General features: G+C 34.6%; 1 protein-coding gene across 4 annotated transcripts; it reads right to left on the minus strand.

Moving 5' to 3' along the window:
- Positions 1–2,328: 2,328 nt before the first annotated feature.
- Positions 2,329–24,057, minus strand: LOC128184484 (uncharacterized). Of its 4 annotated transcripts, none has more exons than XM_052853986.1 (35): positions 23,986–24,057; positions 23,724–23,893; positions 20,839–20,985; positions 20,340–20,583; positions 19,805–19,905; positions 19,083–19,259; positions 18,868–18,935; positions 18,598–18,701; positions 18,315–18,430; positions 18,090–18,193; positions 17,791–17,919; positions 17,462–17,603; positions 17,030–17,158; positions 16,775–16,900; positions 16,540–16,631; positions 16,264–16,281; positions 14,718–14,796; positions 14,406–14,560; positions 14,035–14,175; positions 13,472–13,594; positions 12,737–12,923; positions 12,273–12,485; positions 11,625–11,889; positions 10,497–10,691; positions 10,006–10,111; positions 9,627–9,755; positions 8,909–9,032; positions 6,104–6,266; positions 5,783–5,856; positions 5,523–5,611; positions 5,144–5,278; positions 4,893–4,977; positions 4,572–4,691; positions 4,207–4,311; positions 2,329–3,823 (listed from the first exon to the last, which is right to left on the minus strand). In XM_052853986.1, exons 2-35 carry the CDS (start codon positions 23,802–23,804, stop codon positions 3,749–3,751), a joined length of 4,341 nt encoding a protein of 1,446 aa, XP_052709946.1. In that variant the 5' UTR covers positions 23,805–23,893; positions 23,986–24,057; the 3' UTR covers positions 2,329–3,748. The 4 variants fall into 4 exon arrangements, with proteins under 4 accessions (XP_052709946.1, XP_052709945.1, XP_052709948.1 ...); XM_052853985.1 differs by having other exon boundaries at positions 12,267–12,485; XM_052853988.1 differs by lacking the exon at positions 16,264–16,281.
- Positions 24,058–24,198: the final 141 nt, after the last annotated feature.

Here is a 24,198-nt window from a genome sequence, read left to right on the forward strand (position 1 = left end):
ATATCAATGGCAAAAGTACACAAAACACTACCCTGTTGATTTACTCTAATCATTATAACACAAAAACTTTGGAAACATTTATGATCGCTATTTCTATCGTTGACCATGCACTATAAAACAGATTCAATATAAGACGATTGAGTTGTCCGTGGACTTTTTTAATGGGATTTGTTTTTCAGAGTTGCGGCACATGTATAGGACCATAGCCCAGGGGCCCGTCTCTTACGCCTTTTATTGAAACGGGTCCCATGCAGGTGTGCTACTTTTTTATTAAACACTCATAAAAGATATACATGCATATCATTTAAAAGCTTTACTGCCTTTTACGCAACAGGGTGTTCGTAGGTGTGTGAACTGCTCCTATTGAATATAGAACATCCAAACCTAGTTTGTTGATGGTAAAATTGACCGATAAAATAACCGTTTCAAAGTCTTGCTGATTTATTATAAAGAAAAGCATACATATACATGAAGGTTAGGTAACGTCTCTTGAAACGTTCTGTAACATTGACACAAGTATATATATAGCACGTATCTACATGTAGCATATATTCCTTTACCCCCCCCCCCCCCCCTGCCTCTCTCTCTTTCTGTGACTTTTCAAACGTTTTTCTTCATTTTTACGCAATATTGTGTACTTAGAAAGAAGGGTATCCAGAAATTGCTGATTACATGAGGGTGTTTGTTATGATTTACTTTCATCATAAAGTCTTAATTGCAAAAATATTGTATCGTTGTCTCGATCATAACATGGGATTTTTGTATAATTGTACATTCTCGCCGTCTTAAAGTCCTGGTGATAGTAAAAATCTCGCCTAGCAGTCTCAGTGAAAGATGGCAGTTCAGATCTTGTACATGTATCTTATACACTCGATACAGTTGTGTAGATCTTATATTTTATATAACTGTTCACAATTTATCTCGTAGTCTCAATGCTTGTTCGGCAAAGTTGACAAAGTGCTCGGTATGGGCTTGCTTGTCTGCATGGTTTGGAGAGCAAGCATCAGGTGTGAATCCAGGAAAAAAATATTAGAAATTTCAAGGGGAGCCACGTTCTGAAAAATATTTTTTTTTTGGCCGGGAAAAGTTACTGAAACTCGCAACTAATTACAAAAAAAGATAACTGATCAATCAATCGATCGATCTATCAATCAATCAATCAATCAATAAACCAATATAATAAATTTTAGCACTTTCTTACTTACACATATATAAGTTGTACACCATCAACATTTGCATTATTTGATTACTTTTTGGCATATTTTGTTATAATTAAAAATCGACAAGCGTAAATACGAGCGTTCTTTTAGCTGTATCTCGATCCTTTCAATCATACATGTACACAAAGTAAAAGCTAACATTCGTAAAAGGGTATACATGTACTTGTGAAGACACGGTTATATTTTATTCCATTTGTCAGCGCTGATCACTTTCCACTACCTCAAAACACTCTCTTATGGCAGACAGAAGTACTGGAGAGACAATAAATCCAGCGGCTCACGACACTCGGCAAACATTGGAACCCTAGTTGTGTTCCAAAACAGAAATCTGTGTACGTATTTATGTAAGAGTAACATAAATCTACTAGTCCATCACAGAATCACGTGATATTTTGAAGGGTATATTCTGTACGCATATGTTTTCATAAGTATATAACCATTTTACTCTCTTTCTCTATTTTCACATATTTCTACCAAAAATTTAGATATTTACTTTTTATGAACATTTGGAGAGAGAGAGAGAGAGAGAGAGAGAGAGAGAGAGAGAGAGAGAGAGAGAGAGAGAGAGAGAGTACAGACGAGAAAACTGACAGAGTTCTATGTACAATACTGATTGTCAATAATTAAATTTACATCATTTGCTTTATATGAATAATGCAAATGATTTTAGAAGAATTGCAAATTGTCGTTTCGTTCTTCCCAATGCTAAGGCAGTCACCATTGCAGAAGATGTTACATTACCCGCGTCAGCAATTTATTTTGTTTACATTTAATTTGTTCCTACCTTACAAAAGTAAAGTACTCTGGTATGGTAGTATATACTAGTATACTATCTAATTAAAAAAATATTTAAAATCTTCCATCCGCTCCCCGATGTTCGAATGGCGTATCTGGAACTGGGTTGGGGGGGGGGTGGGGTTGGGGGTGGAGGACGATGAAATTTCAATTTGATTGAGAATATAAGTATGGATACATTCCAAAGAATAAAACAAAGACCTTTGTAGTAGGCTGGAGAGAACTAGGTCATTTAATTCACTGACCAGGTCTCTAATCACCCAGGCCTTAATCACCAGTTCCTCTTTCTGTGCAATGAGAACATTACTCACACTATTGCAAAATAAAACATTTTATTTCAGTGAAAAAAGGTCATAAACTTTGTCTAGTACATGTATCACGTTTTGCAATCACTTATCGATTTTATCGAACTTTTACCTTTCAGGACATAAAGGTTTTATAACTTGCAGTGCAAACAAAACATCACCAAATTTTGCTTACTAAAGTATGTAAAAACAAATAAGAGTTTTATCTACATTTACCAAATACATAGTTTCTTTAGTCTCCATTGGAGTGAAAAGTAAATTGATTATCTTTACACAATATAAGCTATAAATTTCATAAATTATACATATGTATCACAAAAAAACCAAGAATGCTAGTACATATACCCATTTCTACATGAGAAACTGAAAACAAATTACAGCTTAAAAAAATTCATTTTATAAAGTTATGTTAAATATAATTTAAAATATCCATTAAAAAAATGTTGGTGCACAATTTTAAAACTGACAGTAAAATATCATGAATGGAAGAAATGTACATGCACTGGATTTGTATTGAGATCTTATTTATATAAAAATGGAGTTTTTGTGGCAGATACAGTATAAAATACTATTACCAAGGACATAAATATCATTAAAAAGAAAATAAAGTTGGGACGGAAAAACCTATGACGAAATGTATATCATATTCAAAGTGTAAAAATAATAGTAAACCTAATTGAGAGCTAAAAAAAGCCTTTTCAGATCAGAATAGATTGGATTCTGTCACCACTGTGGATACCCTGTATAAAACAATCCCAGCGACTCTCATTATTGGACACAGAATGATGCATGATGGGTCCTTAAGTACTTTGGGGGGATTAATTATTAGTTGGCTATACCAGCCCGCTGGCATAAACACCAACAGATTATATAAGTACTCAACGACCATAAGTCTGTGATTATTGGCAGAGCTGGGACCCAGCTGATGATTAGCTTGTGGGCGGACACTTTGAGAATCAGACTTGCTGATAGATCAATGATGGGGAAAATCAGTTGGTGATGGTTTTGGTGTAAAAATAAGATAACGAAACGGTGATAAACAAAATTGCCAACAAATACATCAATCACAACAAGTTATCTAACAACAGTAACGAGTATAACTTATAACTCTTTCACTATATTCATATATAACAAAGTTTGGTTTAAGTTCAATAATTAAGTTAAATAAATATAAATAAGCAATACCATTGATTTGAAATGAAGAATGATAAGTGTGCTGGTTGATTGATTTTCAAACAGGCACAAATTGAATACTTTGTAGAATGGGAAAAATAACCAATTTTGTACATGCTTTGTTACAATTATGAACACATCAATTCGTCATATGCTCAATTACATACCGGTATGTAATACTACTTTAGGTCACATGACTAATCATATTATTCATGCAATTGTCACATGACACATTTAATGATACACATGATTTGATCACATGACTGCACAAACACGACTGTCTTTGTCAGGGTTGGAATGATTTCGGCCCTTCACTTTAGTTAGCTCACTCTGAAAGAAAACCAAACCAGAAATTCAACAAAATAATTTGATTTAGAGAGGGATTAATTTTCCTGGATTGTGCCATATTTACTTGACAGAATTTCATGTTTGGGGTCATACATGTAAAAGGTGTAACATACATGTATATATGAGTTTGTGAAAAAGAGGTATCAAAACCAAATCATTCCACAGATTTACAAGCCCTACCTCCCCCCCCCCCCTCCCCAAATATATTAACAACTACACATTTGCTTTGAACAAATCAAAACTGACAGCTGCTGACACTGACCTGAGAGTAGGTAAAAGTATTTTGTGCATGATTGCCCTGGAGGTAACCTGTGTGAGGGGTGAGAGGGGTGGAGGTTGGGGGGGGTTAACTTTAGAGCACTCACCTGTAAAGAGGTGAGTAACTTCTGGTTGTCCTGTAGCTGGGAGCAGTGTGACTCTAACTGCTGCTTCAGCATCTGTATCTGGGCCTCCAAGTTCTTCTCTCTCTCCTGAAACCAGTGCAACCACCATTCACATTTAGAAAAATATGCAGTACTATACCCATCAATTTCTAGAACTTGTATTCTTTTACAAATACCCAAAGCAACAACTATTCCTAATGATACATTAGGTATCATAAGTTTTACTTCTGGCAATAAATATATTCCAGGTTTATTAAGAGGACTTCCAACTTCCAACTAAAACTCTCTGTTAGGACAGATAACTCCTCTTTCTTTACTGAGTTATGTCCCTTTCTGTCCTTCCTTACCTGTGCCCTCCGCTCCAGCTCTCTCTTCTCCATCTCTCGCTGATACTTGTGTTCCTCCTCCATCTCCCTCAACTTCTCCTCAGCCTTCTTCTTCTCCTCACGCGTGATTTCTAGCTCATTCTGTGAATTATATTGAATCATGGATATAAAATACTTTATTTTTGAAGGTTTTTTCTTTTGACTACTGCAAATTTGAAAGGAAATCCAAAACGGTATAATTTTTGTGTCTCTTATTGCTCACAGTCTCTGTCTGTGCTGCTTGCTTTTAGCTATTTTTTTAAGCAGGTGCTTGGTGAGAGAAGACTAAGAGTTCTGTTTTACCTGCAGTGCCTCTTGTTTTCTTTTCACTGTGACATCCGAGACAAAGCCTCGAGCTGCCAGTTTTTCTTTCCAAGACAAGTCATTTCTACAAGCATAGGTGATCTATAACTTTATAACAATACATAAAACCCACTTACTCTAATTGTTTAAAGGTATTGAACCTTGAACATTGAAAAACTCAATCATAAAAGGCAAACAAGAAACTCTCCTTCCTTCAAGTGAAACCTAAACTCCCACAATCAGTTACCTACCCTCTTGTTCTTGTTTGACCTTTGCCCCTGATGACCGGCCGCTGGGGTCCAGGAGGGAGTCTGTTTTGTGGGGGTTTCTTGGCTGTGGGCTGAGAGCTTTTCCTGAGTCCAACAGAATCTCCAACCTTTTTACTCCTGAACATTCATAAAAGAATGGGTAAAATCACTTATACCATCAATGGACAAAATGTTTTCTTACAAAAAAATTTTTTTTAATCAGTTTGATTAAATGAGTTGTTTAATATCTGTGCTTTTATTTCTTTTCAATAACAGATTTAACTTCAGTAAGCCCAAAATTATTAGGAAAAATTTTCCCCTCAAATCTTTGATTTATATCTGTTTTTTTATAATTCACAATAATGTAAATTCCCTCTCTTACCCATTATCAGTGGAGCAGTCAATCTCGCTTTCCGTGCTGTTTGTGGATATTGAGCGACGCGAGAAATCCTGGACCTTCACCAACTTGGACTGTAGGAAGAAAGGAGTTGACAGAATTGTAACAATAATCAATAACATTTCACAATAAAATAGTTATTTTCTATAAGTTATGTTGGTGTATTTATATACCATCTCACTTTGGCAATGCTATTATCCATTAAAACTGAAATAAAAAAACATTTTTGAAAAATCCTTGAATACCGTATTTGTGGAACTGGGTTCATTTGTCTGTTCTTTCTTTTTGTCTCTTGGGCTTATCTCTATAATTCCTGGATCTAAAATTTAAAGAAACAGTGTGCACAGGTCCAGACAGATGGTGTCACAAATACACAATTACTTCTACTGTCAATTACAGCTACTCTTAATACTGTTCCCGCATGGAATTTGTTTCGATTGAATACAAAATACAAAATAATATTGTTTTCACTCCTTAAATTTTGTATACATAAAGCAAAAAGGAAAAATGTTTAATAAAACAGTGGTTGAATGTTATAATGTAAACAGTAATGAATATGAACTTACTTGGGGCCAAGTTCTTGTTTATTTGAATATTAGACATGGAGCTGTCGACGACCCTTCTATGTAACGTATCATCTGATTGGTCGCTTGTATCATCGGCTTCATTACCATCATCCTTTGACTCTTGTTCACTAAATCTCAATTCATTCTTAATCCAGGCAGGAACCTAAAAATTTAAAGAAAATAGTTATGGTTTACACTTTTTAAGGATCCTCGACACCCTGTGACTTCTGCTTTTTATGACGGTGCGTCACAACATGGCCATTTGAACGCAAGGTGAAACAGTTAATATTGCCAAAAGATGCAGTCTAAGTCATGGGCGCCATGGGTGTAGCTTCAATCTGTCAATCTGAAGGTCCCGTGTTCGAATACTGCTGGGACTTTTATTTTCATGAATAGTAGTACAATTTAAACAAGAGGCCCTTGGGCCACAAATCACTCACCTGAACAATAGTCCTTGAATCATTTTATTTTGAAAGGGTTATTATGAAGTGAACTCTGAATGAATATTGTAAAACTCATAAATTTCCAGATTTTGCCATATATTAAACAATACATAAAAAAGAAGAAACAATTTTATCTTTGGCATGTTTTTATTCATAGTTATTTTACACATCAAATGAGACTGAATTTTAAGCTTTAAAATACCCATTTGCAGTAAAAAAAAATCTCATTTCACTGAAAAAATTTAAAAATATTCGTTTAATAATTAAAAGATGATATTGGCATCTGTTTTGTATTTCAATCATTAAAAGCTTCTTTATCGATTCATCAAATAAAAATATTGCAGGTGTGATGAGGACATTAGGCATGTTAGATTTTGCATTCTCATCGATCATCTGTCTTATAGACTATCTCAAAAAACATGGAAAGTCTATATATAGTTGATAAAGTCTATCAATGATTCCTACTCTTTTTCCATAACCATTTTTTATCTTTTGTTCCTTTATCTTTCCTAACTGTGTGTTTGTGAATCAAAACTTCGTAAAAACTAAGATCCACACCTTTTTGAAGCTGTTTGAATTTATGATCTTTGATCCCGATCACTTGGATCCCGATATGTGAGTAATTGATGTGGGGATCGAAATTCCCAAAAAACAAAAAACTAGTCTATAAACATACACATGTATTTCCAGATAAGTTAACTATGATAAACTTATCATGGAAATTACTTCTTTTTTTTTTTTAATACTTCTTTTAATAAAAAATGATTTAAACAATTTAAAATATGCACTATCTTATAATGATTGCATAGTAATCTCACAAACTGTAGCATTGTAATTCTTAAAAAGAAGAGTTTAAAAACATTTTCCCATTATATAAGTCTATGTTAAACTTTGAACATATTTTGGAGCCGTACGTAGTATTATAGTCCGGGGATCATGGTTTTCACAGTTTAGAATCTACACTATCTTAGGGTACTTGTATAGTAATCTCACTAATTTTAGCACTGTAGTCCTTGAGAATACATTTTTAAAAACATTTCCCCCATATATTTCTATGTTTAATTTGTCATTTTTAATCAACTTTGAACCCCTCTTAGGACCCCAGTATTGACCCGGGGACAGCGATTTTTACAATTTAGAATCTTCACTATATATACAACCTTTTGTGTAAATATTTGCATATCTGGTGCAGTGGTTCTTAAGAAGAAGATTTTTTAAGACATCCACCCAATTTTCGCAGTTTTGCAATTATCTCCCTTTTAAAAAGGGTTGTGCCCTTTATTTTAACAATTTAGAATCCCCTTCCCATAAGGATGCTTTGTACCAAGTTTGGTTAAATTTGGCTCAGTGGTTCTAGAGAAGAAGTCAAAAATGTGAAAAGTTTACAGACGGACGGACGGACGGACGGACGGACAACAGGTGATCAGAAAAGCTCACTAGCTACAGGACTGTAGCTCCCTGTCTGAAAAAATTCAGATGGACGACCCCAGTCTGAAAAAATTCGGATGGACGACCCCAGGTCGTCCATCCGAATTTTTTCAAACCGGGAGCTACAGTCCTGCAGCTAAAAAGCTCACTTGAACCTTCGGTTCAGGTGAGCTAAAAATTGTTTTTTTCACCTTAATTGAATTTTTTTCCTGTCATTTTCAAGTCGAACACATGCTAGAAATCCATATATTTAAGTAATTTAGAAGTTCAGGTTTGTACGCAGAACTTTTCCCAGGTGTGTGGAGGATCTTTATTATTGCTACTTGAGAAAAAAAAATGTGGTGGCTACAACAATAATCTTCTGTAAACCAACTTTTTTCTTGCCAGAAATTTAGTGAAGTGCACAAGGGCCTTGTCATTACCAATATTTCTCTCCACAAAAACGTTCATAAATGTCTTTGGTATTTCATTTTTCAGGTAATTTACATCTTGATTTCAAAAATAAGTCACAATAAACCAGTTTATCTCTGTTAAATTGCAAAATAACATCATCGCGAATTAAATTGGTTTATTGATGATTCATTTAAAATCATTGATGAAACATTGCTTTTGATTGGTCCAAAAAGTTCACCTCCGACAAAATTTTCACAAACTGCATAAACCACTACAAACTGATAGCTACTATTTCATTGTTAATTTTAGGGTATTTAAAAATTTTAATTATTTTCATTAAAATAAAATATTAAATGTGAAATAAATTACATTTTTTTAGTGATGCATGGAATAATACACAAATTAATTAAACAGAAATTTTTTGCATCAGTGTGCTTCATGACCTGCTGCAGTTTTCAATTAAATTATTCTGTTGGAACTTTTATCCACCATAAAAATATGCATGGTAAGCTTCATTTCCTAGGTAAATCCGATAACTTACAGTGCCCTGAGTGTCGATTTCCGAGGCCTCTGATGAGTATTCATCCCCGCCCTCCCTACTGGAGGCTGTGTACAGGGCCTGGGTCTCTGCGGGAACATTGAGCGTGTTACCACTGAACCGCTTCCTGGAAAGCAAGAGTCCATTTATTCCATCACAGTGATTCATTAAGACAATAGTACATATATTATTTAATCTATTGGTAAATATGTACTGTGGTGTCATTGGAAGCATCACTTTCATAGATGTAGTGAAAATCATAGTTTCAAGGATACAGAAATTTGTGGACAATGCAATTATCCTATTAATAAAATTTGTAAAATTTGAAATCTAAAAAACTGCACTTTCATGGACATTCAGTTAGGTGGATAAACTCAAAAGCGATAAATGAGGTCTTATACAACTGATTAATTTAAAAACTTTTAGAGCCCCAGCTGAACTGGAACTCATGACTTACAGATGGCAGCCTGACTGTTTAAACAAATTGTAAAGCAGTAAAGCTATGCTGGTTCATAATGAATTTAAGAAAGGCAAAATGTAAATTCTATTCGTTTTTTTTTAAAAGATACATGTAAATAAAGTCCCATATGGAGGCTTCTAATGCATTTTTTAAAGATGTATAAGATTAAACCAAATCAAACTAGCTACAAAATCAAACTGAAAACCCTTGACCTTATTATAATCAATACTGTGTCTTGCTCTATTATAGCTGGGCTTTTACCTGATTCCAATTTTTTTTCGCTTTTTCCGTCTGGGTGGAGGTGCTGTTGTTTCCATCTGAATGAAGAGGTTTTCTCCGTGACAGAAGAATCCACTGATGGTCAACATCTCATCGCCGGACTTGAGTATTCTACAAAAGCAATACAAATCTACTGTCTGTCTGATATTCAACATGTTAGGTCATTGCCATAATAGAATACATGTTTTTGAATCACATTAATTTGTGGTATATGATAGAGTGAGGCAGTACAAAAATATTACTTTTTTATTGGACAGACTATAGAATTTTCAAAAATCATTTACAAGCAGAACAAATTCTGCTGTCATACTATAAATACACAATAAATTGTCATCAAATGGTTGTAAGACATGTTAAGTACTTCATTAGATGCATGGGAGGGAATATGATCTCGGAGTTGTCTGGAGGTCCGTGCTCAGACTCGGGCTTTAGACTGCCCTCACTGGGTGTCCGCTTTCTGACACTACCTGAAATTAAAGTAGACAGGTGTTAAAACGTATGCATCATTACAAACAGTCATTTGTATAAGGAAATTGCAGAAGTTGATTATTTGAGAATTTGGTAATGTTGCCTAAAATCTTGTGCTATTAAAAACCTGTTTGATATGATAATATTCAAATATAAGTAAATGAGATTAGGAAGATACTTGACCTAGTAAACAAAATGTCGTTTGATATCAACTTACTTTTAGAATACTGTAACATACTATAAAGCACTAATACACTATAAAAAATATGAAGTATAGAAGAAATCAAAAAAATTTTGGAAAAGAATATCACAAAACCTGAGTCGTCTTTTCTTGTGGCAATAACCTCTCTAAAACAGATAAAAAGGCCTTTGAATCACACTCACTGAGTGGTCTGAAGCCCATGGGTCCCTGGGGTGTGGTCTCCTGGGGGGTGTTGGCAGTGGAGCTGGGGAGACCGCTATCAGTCAAACTCGCTATGCTTGCCACGCTGTCTATACTGGTCTGACGCCGGTGGGCGGGGCTCTTCATCAGAGTGACAGCCTCCCTTTCAATTTCACCTTGAACTGATGACTGGGACCCTATAATGAGTTACAAAATAAGGTTTAAGGCTTTGATGTGATAAGTTGTTTACTCGGTATATTCCTTAACAGTCAATCAAAAGAAGCAAATGGTTCAATGCATCAAATTTTTGTTCTTTGAAATACATGTATTCAAAAACAAAAATTAATGGGCATGGTCATGATTTTGGTCAAAAACAATTTTTTCAATTTTAATTAATATTAACAATGCTTTAGTAGGCATTTGAGTGTCATTTGTTGAGTTATAAGTGAGTTACAGAGTTTGAAATTATTTGTTATGTAAACAAAGCGTTTGTTTACATTTTGAATGTTAAAGTGAAAATTCCTGTTTTAGGCCTAAATGAATGTGTTAAACAGTAGGAACTGTTTATTTATGCTTAAAATAAATAAAAAGATAGACAAATGAGCTTGAAAAAGATTTTTTACTGGTATATTGACCCTATGTAAACAAAAACAGGGCACAAGCTTTGTTTACATAACAAAGAAGTGTGAGCCCTGTATCTTGGTTATAAGTCTACAGCTGACACTCAAATTTCATTCTGTCATTAGAAATGCATGCCTAAGCTTTGTAGATACCCGTAATAAAAACACAAAAATAAAATTTGACAAAAATCGTGACCAAGCCCCTTTATAGTTTTCTATGTTTCTTTGACATCTGTGAACACAAAGCAGATGTAAAGCCATGCATTGTAGATAGCGGGAATCTGTTAAAGTTGACATTCATGTATATGAATGTAAAGAGTTTTGATTGGAAAAGTTGTCTTTCAGACTAGCCTAAAAAATCAATTAAATCACAGATTTTGGAGCATTTATCTCAAGTGCAAACAACAAAATAGTAAAATTAATTACAACATATGCTCATCTGGTTTCTCTATACACATATTAGGAAAGCTTGTCGGGAATTTAAATTTCTTTGGGTGTGTTGGTACTGACCGTGCATGGAATCCTTATTACTGGTGGCGCTCGTCACACTGGTCAGGCTGGGCTGGCGGGAGTGACTGGCCTTGGTGGTCCCTGACCTCGGGGTCACGCTCTCCAGTCGAAGGTCATTGTTGTTGACAAAGCTGTCGGTGGTGCTGGACTTGGAGTCATTGTCCTGTAAGTATGTCTGTACTGGAGTCTTATTCCTGAGTCCCCAGTAATACAGCTCGTTGGAGGTGGTGCTACACACTGTGTAATGGTTCCCACACTGTACCCTCTACAGACAGAATCATTTATGTAGAAGTTAGCATCACTAAACAACATGGGAAGGAAAGAGCTAATAAAAAAGTGTTACCCACAACCAGTGACAGTTCATACATCAAAAATTCTTTACAATCCTTTTATCAGAATTCATTGCAATTATATTTGTAAAGATTTGTTCCCTATGTTGAAGTAAACTCCATCAAAGAATAGAGAAAAAAAGAGCCAAAATCACAGTGTTACTAACAAAAAATGCCAGATTTAAGAAAACAGAACATCATATTGTCTATGACAATAATTAATATCCAAACTTATTGCTAAAACCCTTTCAAAGTTTACTCAACCCATACACAGTGGCTACACACGCTAACACAAGTGCCTGTATGTACACACGTTTACCACACTCTCCAACATGGCCTTGACCTCCACTGGGGCCCGCGAGGGTTTTGTGTCACCAATCCCCAGCTGACCCTCACTGTTTTTACCGAAGGTATAGATGTGACCGGGCTCCACAATGACGGCGGTGTGACACACTCCCATAGAAATCCCCAGTACTCGATGTCTGGCCAACGCCCTCACCGGGGTCGGGACATTTGACCCCTCGACCTCTGTCTGTAAGGATTAAATCACAATCATTCTGACAAGCTTAACATTAGAAACAACCAGTGCTGGTATAATGTCCTTGTACTAATTTTCAAGTTTATTTAAACCATAAACAAGTCTAATTTGGAAACAAATTATGGATACAAAAGCTAAAATATTTTAATTTTAAAAGCTAAAAATCTTTGATAAATTAGATAACCAATGCACAAAACTGCCTTTAAAAGCTAACAAAATAGGATCTTAATTCTAAGAACACAGACCTTAGTGAAGATATTCTTCATGGCCATGATAAAGCCCTGTCTGTTGTTGAGGCCGAGTTTGTTGTCCGAATTACTACCGCAGGCATACACACTCCCCACGTCCGTCAGGAACATAGTACCGTCCACCCCACAGAATACGTCCCTGATCACCACTGGCTCCTCAATCCTCAGCTCCTGGGGCTGGCAGCTACAATTAATAGTGTCAGTATAGGCTACTGTAAACCAACTTTTGAGGGCAAGATGATTTTTTGAGATTCCTGAGAATGTCTTTGTCACCGATATTTCTCATTCCATGCAAGTTTTCATATATGTAAAAGTTTATCAGCATAGGTATTGTCTCTAAAATTAGTGGTCATCAAGTTCATCACTTGTTAAAATTGAATAATAGTTGATTATAATATTTCTAAAAACCACATAATCAAAGGTATAATTTAAAACATATTTTATTGAGTAATGAAATGGATTAGGCAACAGGTAAACCTTCTCCAAATAATCATGATAATCAAAGGTGTCAGGGAAATATTGATAAAACTTATATCATTGTCATCTTTATCATAAACAAATATGTTTGAAGGTTATGAAATTCTTATTCTGAAAGGATTAACCTGTTCAAAAATAATAATCAGATTTTAAAGATGTTTCTGTTGGATCTGGTCGTGAATGCCAAGTTTGTTTTGCATACATAATACCAGAATGGAAGAAACAAGGGCAGGTAACTGATGGTCAGTGACTTACTGGTTGTCCTCGGTGCCCAGCCCGAGACGTCCGTCAGCCCCACACCCCCAGGTCAGAACCTCTCCCTCACTGCCCACCACAACGACATGCTTACTGCCACAGGAGATAGCGATCACATCCAAACTGTAATAGAAATAACAATTACATCCAAACAAAAACAGAAAAATATCTATGCATAAACAAGGATATAGCTATCACATGCAAATTGTAACAGAAATAACGATTACGTCCAAACAAGAACAGAAACAACAACCATTCTATACTTAAAATGGAGATAGCAATCACATTCATATTTAAATACATGTACTGATGATAGCAATCACATCCAAACTACTATACTGAGATTTATGCACGCATAAAGAGCTCCAGATAATTTTTTCCAGTATCTAAATGAAATACATATACAAGCTATTGGATGGAACAATTAATAAAATATTTTCCAGTATTTAAATGACTTACATATCTATACTGTACGACATATCATTTAGATGTTTTCCAGTAATTTATTTGACATACATGTATCCGTTATGCTGTGAGACGATAGAATGAGAATTTTTTGTTACCTGAGCAGGGTCTCAATGAGGCGCGGTCTGTAACAGGAGAGGGTGTCCCCATGTCCAAGGCAACCACTGGTCCCATCCCCACAGGTCAGAACAATGCCATTGTCACTGGCAAATATACTGAAACCCTCCCCACAGCAAGCCCTGTAACAAAAAACATCAATTACATTGTCATTATGTAGGAAGAATACATGTATGTCCCTGAAATCTGCCTCAAATACACTGAAATTTGGTACAAGAAGTATCAAATATTGTTCAGACAATGCAGAATTCCTTTGACAGTTAAACTTTGTATCTCTGGTCTTACAGAATTAAAATCTTTTTCCTGAAAATAAGCCCAAAAAGTAAAGAATAATCTGACATGAGTTCATTACCTTGATATGGATTTGCCATTCAGCGACTGAACCAGCTCTGGTTTCATTTTACTCTCCGTATTCCCGTGACCCAGTTGACCTTTGTCCCCTGACCCCCAAGAGTAGACTTGTTTCTCTGTGGTGACAACAATCACATGATCTTCACCCACTGCAGCCTAAAATCAAAAAGAGAAAGATTACACTGTTCCTTAATGACTGCAGAAGGGAGGTACATTATCGATACAATTATTTTGTGAAATTCTAAAAGAGACAGGTCTAAATATATACATGTATGACACTCCCCCCCCCCAATTCCCGGCCCTGTATGCTTACATGTCGGATTTTAATCTTTGGAGGAAGTTCTATTGGCGTCATGGAAGCTGTGCAGCTCTCAAAGTAGAAAAACACAGACCTGAAAAATAATGGCCAACAGTTGGACTCTGATAAAAGCGCTTCATCTACCAAATCAAGTTGGGTTTTTTTTTCCCATCCACAAAAAGGTTGTTATACACAAATGGGGGAAAATGTATAGTAAATATATTATTTAAAGCAGTTTCATGCAGGCATACAAATACATAGTTACATAGACATGTAAGAAACAAACAAAAAATACATGGAACATTTTATACATGCAAATTTACAAATAAGAGGCTTCTTTCAACAATAAGAAACAATGGCATATATTTTCACACTTTTATAGTACTGGTATTTTTTTAACACACATTTCTATAAACAGACAAATGTACAGTATGTCTTTCTTGATATTTTTTTAATCATTGCAAGCAGTAAAAGCATTAGGCTTTTTTTGATCATTTTAATCTTGGGTGTCCTATAAAAGCAGTGATTCACATGTGAATGAATCATCATATACAAAGTGCTTCATGTGAAATCTATAAAAAAAAATGGTGATTTGTAAACAATACATGTATATAGATTAATTTCTTTGTCAGAATAGATTTTTAATATATAAGCTACAATATGTACACAGTCCAACCTAGCAATCACAAATTCAATCAGGATCGATGAGAAAAACTTTGAGATACAAAAGGATTTTGAGATATTGAGATTAAAACAGCTGGCAGGCATCTGACATTAAAATATTTCTTGACATGTATGGATTATTTCCAGGCAGTATCATAATGATAATAAGTGTATAATAATTATCTACATTCATTCATTAAATATTTATCAATTGTATTTGAGATTTTGATGTTTAAAGCAATATGAGCTGCAATTTTCATGTTGAAATTTTTTTTACGAAAATGTGTTTTTCTTCTAAAATGACCAAAAAAAATAATGGTTTTAAATATCTGTAAGCCGTATTTTTGTGGGAAAAGCTGTTACATGTAAGAAGCCTTTATTGGAGTAAAATTGAATTAATGTCGTCCTGTATTAGCAGGTCTTGCAGCAAAATAAAATTCTAAAAAATACAACTCATATTGCTTTAAATTATCCAGTTCAACTGTATATATTTGAGCTAAAAATGTTGTGTGTTTGTTCTCCAGCCAAAAATTTAAAAATATAGTGTGCACCTGGCAGCCAAATATTTTGTTTTTTACTGCAAGAGAATAATTTTAGTTTTTACATAATTACTTAAAATTGAAATTTAATAATTCCCCTTTTTTAATATGACAAATAAAATTAAACAATGTAGAAACCCTTGATATATTGCAGCTGTCCTTGAGAACCAAATCATAGGCTTTTTGCCTTATCTCTTAATAATCTAAAATTTTGCTAAATAAGTCTTTATAATAAATAAAAAGCTTGTTAAAAACCTAAAAGATTACAAAAATCGAAAAATTGTATTTAACAAAAACTGTTCATGTCAAACAACAGCAATAAGAGGAATTGTGATTGGTCACAACAACCAGTGTATTACCGCTTGTCCAGAGCACGACTACACGAAACCACAATCACTCAAGATTAGTACATGTCAGGGGAGGGAACTCAGTACAATTATGATACACATCAATTCTTGACAAAAATATATCAAAATTTCAAAGCAAGTTTTAATATAACATTCTGTTTAGAAAACTTTCATTTTAACAAAAATATAAACACATCATTCAAAGTTCTCATTTAATTCAACAAACAATACATTGGAAAAGGAGTGAAAGAGTTTTGAACTAGAGAAGTAGGGGTTCACTCCCCTTACCTGAGCTTTTTCTTGGACTTTGGATCATTAACATTTCCCTGGGACAGACTTAGTTCTTCGTCTGTGTCAGGATCCTCAAACCTGTTCAACAGCTGTAAATGAATGATCAAAGGTATCAGAATAAGAGCAACGATCATGCTGCAAAACCTGAATGATACATCCTTTCTTCAGCCATAGTGTGAAAATGAATGAAATTCTGCTTAACAAAGTACAGTAAATGAAAACGCTGACATACCTCAGGGAGCCTGGTATACATGATTTCATTGGCTGACGGCCTCTCATCAGGGTCTTGTTTTAACATATCCATGATCAGGGACTTGAACTCCTCACTGTAGTTACCTTTGACAGGTGCAAATTGTCCCTACATTGAAAATAAACCCTTCATAAATCACAGCAAAATTTTAAGCAAGTGCAGACAGATAATGTTACACAATCTCTCTCTCTCTCTCTCTCTCTCTCTCTCTCTCTCTCTCTCTCTCTCTCCTCTTACCTTCATGATCTTGTTGACCAGAGCTGGTAGATTAGATCCCTCAAACGTTTTCTGCAGACAGGCCATTTCATACAATATACAGCCTAATGCCCAAATGTCGGATTTATCATTGTATGGCTTCCCTTCACACTGAAAACATCATTGTTCATGAATGTGACATATGACTTAGATTTTCTGTACACAAAAATACAACAATCTACTAGTATATGGATAATGTTTATTTGCAGACTTAAAACTCTTGCTGTAATATATACATACATTTGTGCTATATCACCTCTTTTGATTTTTTTCAAGTTAAAGATAGATTTATTTTAAATTTTTTTCATTTATAATCTGTTTTCTTTAGGAAAATTATTATAAAAAATTAAAGTTTGGAAGTTATTAAGCTCTGAATATCATAGGGTCCAAAATTGAATTTTATCTTATACCTACCATTTCTGGACTGATGTAGTAGGGGGTTCCTAACACGGTGTTAGCTCCCTTGTTTGCCGAGCTCAACATCTTTGATATCCCAAAGTCTCCAACTTTCACCACTCCCTCTTTGGTCAGGAAAATATTGGCCGTTTTAAGGTCTCTGTCAAAGTCAAAGATTATCTAACTATGATCATAAACATTTTGAAATGCCAAGTGTATAAATTTTGTCTGGATGCAACAACACCAAATTATTGAGGCATTTACAGAGACTCATCATGAAAATAAAAGAAGGAAAAACACATAAACAAATTTACTCATGAATGAATTATGAAGTTTCCTATTTTTACCTGTGGAGTATGTTGAGTTCATGAATGTGTCTAATGGCCGCCACAATCTGCTGAAATATTTGTAAAACCTCCTTCTCTTCTATGTTCTTGTCCTTGGTTGCCATGGCAGCAAGCTTTTGAGCAAGAGTTCTACAAAAAAAAATAAAACCAAGCTCTCTCCAGAACACTGCAAATGCAAATCTATCTCACACTAAAAATGGAATAAAAATACAGAGAGTCAAAACTTTTGGTCGTTTTTACTAGGTTAGGGATAGTTGAATTCTAATGAAGGCATGGTTAGTAATTTGAAAATGGCATACCCTCCATCAGCATACTCAATCTCAATCATGAGAACTCCATCTTCCTCAAAACTGTCGTAGTAGCTGATGATGTTTGGGTGGTCCAGCATGGCGAGAATGGACACCTGTTAAAAGGCAAATATTGGACGGTAATAAGTTTTAAACTGCAAGAGGAGTTAACTATAAATGACTGCAAACCTGCATGATTCATGTACACCAGTACATTGACAGAGTTCTAGCTCTCACCTCATTCAGCGCCAGCTGTCGCTCCGCTGCGTTCAGGTCGTGCATGTTGATTTCCTTCAGTATGACCAGTGAGTCGTCGTCTTTCTTTCTGTACAGTACTGCTGCACCATAGGCACCTAAAATTCAAATTTGTCAATGAAGCGGAGAAACTACTACCGGTACATTAATAGCTGAACACTCAATTACATGCTTCTCTTATGGGATTTTATGACACAGGATCAAAATTATTGGATTCTCATCTAGTTTAGTTCATATATGAAGCTTAGATGCTGCTCTTACTTACCTTTTCCTACAGTCTGAATTTTCTCAAACCCTGCCAATGACTGTTGATTGTTTCCACTTAAACCTCTCAGCTTCTCCATTCGAAAGTATAACTTTCCCACATTACTACAGAATGTGAAAACATATAACAATCAAATTTTTAAATACAACATACTAGAAAAATCATAGTTTAAGGCAAAAATTGTACCATATCTATTTGACACAATTTTTTGTTCTGTCACATACATATTATATCAGCATTTTCAGATCACAATGTCAATGACTAACTCACATTTTGTTCTCGGAGCTACTCTGCTTGCTGTCATTTCCTGCTATATCTCGAGACATGGTAACCTTGACCTATAAGCAATCACGTTAATGAACAAACTTTATATCACAGTAAGAGGACAACAGCATTATGAGTATGGAAATGAAAAAATATCTTGAACTGTATCCTGCTTTTTCAAAATTAACAAAATAACCAGTTGTATGGTGAGACATGCGTACTTTTGTGAGGTTTTCCAGCTCCTTGATGATAGCAAGACCGTCTGGATGAAGGACAGCGTTACAAGCCAGGAAGTCTATGTGTGGACAGTCAATGTCAAAGTTCAAGTGGGAGGTCACCAAGGTTAGGAAAAAGTCCTTGACCTGCTGGTTCTCACATACCGTGTCCTTCGAGGCAACCTTAAGACAACATAAATCATATGTATAATTTGTGCACTTTGTTCAGTGATTGCTTTTCAGGGAAATGTACATCCAATTATAGTATGGCTACATTACAGTGTTGATGGAGTCCATGAAGTCAACATTACAATGGGGAGTCAATGAAGTCAACATCACAATGTGAAGTCTATGAAGTGGAGTCAATAAAGTTTACATTACCATGTGGACTCAATGAAGTTTATTTTACAATGTGGAATGGAAGTTCGCTGAAATTCTTTTTACAAGGATCAATTAACTGAAATTGATATGACAATATGGAGTGTGACTTGGAGCACTGAAGTCAATGAAGTTTAATTGGGGAGTCACTGAAGTTCTTTTCACAATGGTGATCAATTAACTAAACTTTACATTACAATATGGAATCAATCAAGTTCACATTATGATGAGGAGGCAGTGAAGTTTAATGGGAGGTCACTAAAGTTCTTTTTACAATGTGGATCAATTAACTGAAATTGACATTAAAATGTGGAGTCACAAGTTTTTTTTTAATAAGAGCTTGGTCTTACTTTGTCATCCTTGCCAGAGATCTGGATGTTAGGACCACAGCAGCTCATCATCAGGGCAATGCTGTCCACTTTCCTTTCATTCAGAGTCTGATTCACAAGGGCTGAAAAATTAACCAAATGAATTAGTCAACTCTAATCATTATACATTATAATCTATAAGAGTTAATAAAGAAGACACTGTTTGATGGCAAACACAGAGTAACTCTTTTAGGGTATTTTATTATTACATCATAACTCATTTAAATTATTAAAAAATGTTGATACAGATTGCCTGTGCATTTTGTTGGTATCCATGCACTGCCTGTAAAAATCTTTAACCTTTCAAAATTATCACTGCAATTTTACATGAATGACTTCCTAACAATACTTACAATAGCTTAGAAAAACTTCTGGCAACTACAGACATTCCATGGTTTTAAAAAATTATATAAAATTACACTAAAAATTATTTTAAAAAAAGTTTATGCTATATCACAATTGACTAAATAAATTTACTAATGATTGGTTTTGTCTAGAAAGGAAGGATTTTTTGTACCCAGAATTCCATCTGTTGTCATGGAGTCATACTTGTACTGGACAAAGATAACACTTGGCTTGATACTGTGTCGAAAGTAGATACTGTTCCTGATTTTGGTGGACACTAGCAGTAACCTGGGGGATTCCCCGACCTCAGTCTGGGAGGAGTCATTGGAATGTCCTCCCCCAACATCCCCCAGTACAGCAGCCTCATCCTGAATTTGAAGGGGAACACCTGTGCTCTCAAATTCAGAGTCAGCTACCTGAAAGTATACAAAGATTAATTTGTTTTATCTACATTTCTACCCCCATTAACTTTAGTCATAATTCAATACACACAAGTACAAAATCTTCAAATATTACACTTCTTAGTTTTATTTGTTAATATGTACTTTTACACAAATAAATTTAAGTGCTGCAAGTTATCCATAATTCAGTTTATTTAAAGAAATAAAATATGCATGTCTTCCGTGAGCGCATTTACAATTTCTTTTTTGCTTTTCAGGAATATGTTTTACATTGTCTGTTTTGGTGGTCTTTCCCTTTGATGGAGCTCTGATTTGTGACTCATCAGAGGTGAGAAATTCTGTCACTCTTTTGTCCTCCGAGTTTTTGACAGCAAGATGCAGGTCATGCAAGGACTTTGTTTCTCTGTGAGTAGGAGACTAAAAAAAAAAAAACCACATTATCTAACTATTTCTTCATCTTTGTCTTCATCTTTGTATGTTTAATACTTTTTCAGGCAGTTAAAATAGAAATAAATTTAAAAACTATTGAAGATTAACTCTTAAAAGTTAACCATTAAGTAATATTTATATTTAATGTATAGTTCCCCTTATGTTTGCATTGAAAATCTGTGACTTTCAATTAAGCATTGAATGCTTATTTTTTTATGTCTTTGGTCCTATGATACATCAAGTAGTGCAGACATATTGAATACTGCGCATTAGCGCGGTATGATAATTTGTTTGCTCCACTTGGTGTGTCATAGGACTATAATGGCATCCAAAAATAAGCATTCAATGCTTATTTTTATACTGATGTCTATTTTTATGAAATATTGTGTATCGCCGCTATAAAGCCATTGTTACGCTCTTAGTCAGGGATATGAAACGTACATGGAACAGCCATATTAACATGTTATTTAGTTTGCTTCAGCGACATACAATACAGTGCCAGAAACTTTCAGAGGAAAAATCTTTTTTATTAAGGAGTAGACAGGGTTGTCTCTAAAAATTGAAGTAGAAGGAGGAAATGGAAAAAGTAGAAGGGCCGGGGTCTGGGGGTCTTGCTTCTGGCTACAATGTGTTTGAAATGCAATAATAGCCGGGTAATTAAGGCATTTTAGGTGGGGAAATTCCCTGCCTCCCGGGTCTTAGAGGCAACCCTGAGTAGATGTATATTAAGCTTGTTTAGGCAAAAAAAAAAATATGTGTGTTTCCGGTTTCCCGACCGACCCTATTTTTTATGCGCCGACCCTGACACTTTTTATTTCAAAACCAGATTAGCAACCGTAATTGGTTTAAACAATACAGTCTTTACAAATCAGAGTTCAAAAAACGCTTGTAATAATTCAATAGAAAACACCACTTATCAAAGCGTTTTAAAGATTTTTAAGTGCAGATTGACAGCATAGATGAAAGGTATCCTTTGTTATTTTTAGCTAAATTATCAATGCAATAAATAGTTTCATAGGGCAGTGATGTGTTATAAATAAATATAAAGATGTACAAGAAAAAAGCAGAGGCAAAGTTTTTTTTTTATTTCTGGGTGTGGAGACTGCAGACTTCCTAAGTCTTTGAATAGGCCCAACAATCATTCACATTATAAATATGATTTTAAAATGCTGCGGTTCAATTGCAAATGGAATTTTTAAAGTTAGTCTTAAACCATTAATTATGTATTCATTTTTTTAATTACTGAAAAGATTTAATTCTAAGGCTCTCGTCTGATCAACCAGAATTTCCTCTGTTTCTGAATTCAACGATATTAATGTTTACTGTTATGTCAGTTGACCAGGAAAATAGAACTAATAACTAATATATATTATATTTGTGGCACCTGTAAAATACATTTTCTTATTGTATAGAAAAATCATATGCTAGGAAAGGGGAACACTTAAAAGCTCATTAAAAAAAAAAAAAACAAAAAAAAAAACAAAAGCCGACCTACCTACCCTATTTTAAAATTTGATGAAATAGGAAACACACATATTTTTTTTTTTTGGCCTTATCAAATTGGTTATGTGAGACTGAAAGTTTCATTTAATCTCACAAAAATAAATATACTCAAAACACATGAAGACATTTATATTTGTGCTCATAGCGCATGAATTAGCAAAGTGTATTCATAGAAAATTGAATGTCGCAGATTTCTAATGCAAACATAAAAGGAAATATACTTATATGCTTATAAAAGCAGAAAAGTTTTCTTTTAAATTAAAATTTAGACATTCATCAAATATAAAATAAATAGTGCATTTTTAGGAGGGTAAGAGTTGATATTGACACCCCTTGAAAACCATCGTAAACCTTAACGGCGCTTTACATTCGTTGACAATGGTTTTCTCAGGGTGTCAATTTCAACTTTTACCCTTCCAAAAAGGCACTATTTATATAGGTATCGGGTGCGTTCGCCCTATCCACATGTTCGCCTTAGTCTGTTCGCTCTAGGTCCCTTCGCTCTAATTATCGTTTGCCCAAATAATCGTTTGCCTTAAACCTCGTTCGCTCCTTGTTTATAAATAAACCATATTATAAGTAATTTCATTTACTTTTAACTTAAAACTTTTATTAATTATTCGTATATAATACATTTTTCCTTCATCAAAAAAGACGTAATTATTATAATTGTAAGATTTTATTGCCGTAAATTGTCGATAACCGTCTTTTTGTTTTTATAATGATTCGCTTGGTGTTTTTTAAACAATTAAAGAATTTAAGACTTTAATTGGCTCATTCAGAAGCTTAGCAGATGATTATCACCTATTCTATCTTTAAACAATTTACATAACACAATCCTTTGATCTCTAAATGAGATATATACGGAGATGTAACATGTAACGTTAACTGTATCAAACTACTGTCAACCATGGTGATTATTATGTAGAAGTAGAAAGGGTGGTATTGTTTTCATTAATTATATATGTATCTTTCAAAATTTTTCAATTGAACAGAATACACAAAAATAGATAAATTAATATATTAAATTAAGGCGAACGGACACAGTGCGAACGGCATCAACAGCGAACGGACCTAGGGCGAACGGCGTCAAGGGCGAACGCGTCTTAGAGCGAAGAACAGCCAATCATTTATATACTATTACTCAAGGATTGGTTGATCAGCATTTATTTTTAGGCATTCAATAGCCTAATTCTATGAAAACACTTTAAAAGATCTCGTACCCTTTCATGAGGAGGAAGGTCATGTATCATATGAAGGTCATCATAGCTGGCATGGTGTGACCCATCCTCCTTTTGTGCCATCGTTAATTGATCATATTTTCATCTCAATTCCCCGCCATTTTCATATGATGTCCATCGCTTTTCTGTCGTGTCTATCGCAGTGTGTTGATCTATTTGGATAGACATTCAAGAAATGAAATACATCATTACACAGAAATAGATTTCAAGAAAATGGTTGATCATTTAACAAACAGGTTAATACTTTTTCAAGTTAGAAGATGGAAAAGCGTCTTTGACAACAGTTTCTAAAAAAAAAAGTTACCGGATGTTAACATGGTATTTTCAGAAAAATATTGATCAAAATTTCCGGGAAAATTATTCCATGCAATTCGTCTCCCCAATCTTTCGCTCCTTTGAAGCTTTCAAGATTTTTTTTTAAAGAATAGCATAGGTTTATTGTATTTCTTTTCTCTTT

This window comes from Crassostrea angulata, chromosome 5 (assembly GCF_025612915.1).
Source record: "Crassostrea angulata isolate pt1a10 chromosome 5, ASM2561291v2, whole genome shotgun sequence".
In the NCBI taxonomy this organism is placed as follows: domain Eukaryota; kingdom Metazoa; phylum Mollusca; class Bivalvia; order Ostreida; family Ostreidae; genus Magallana; species Magallana angulata.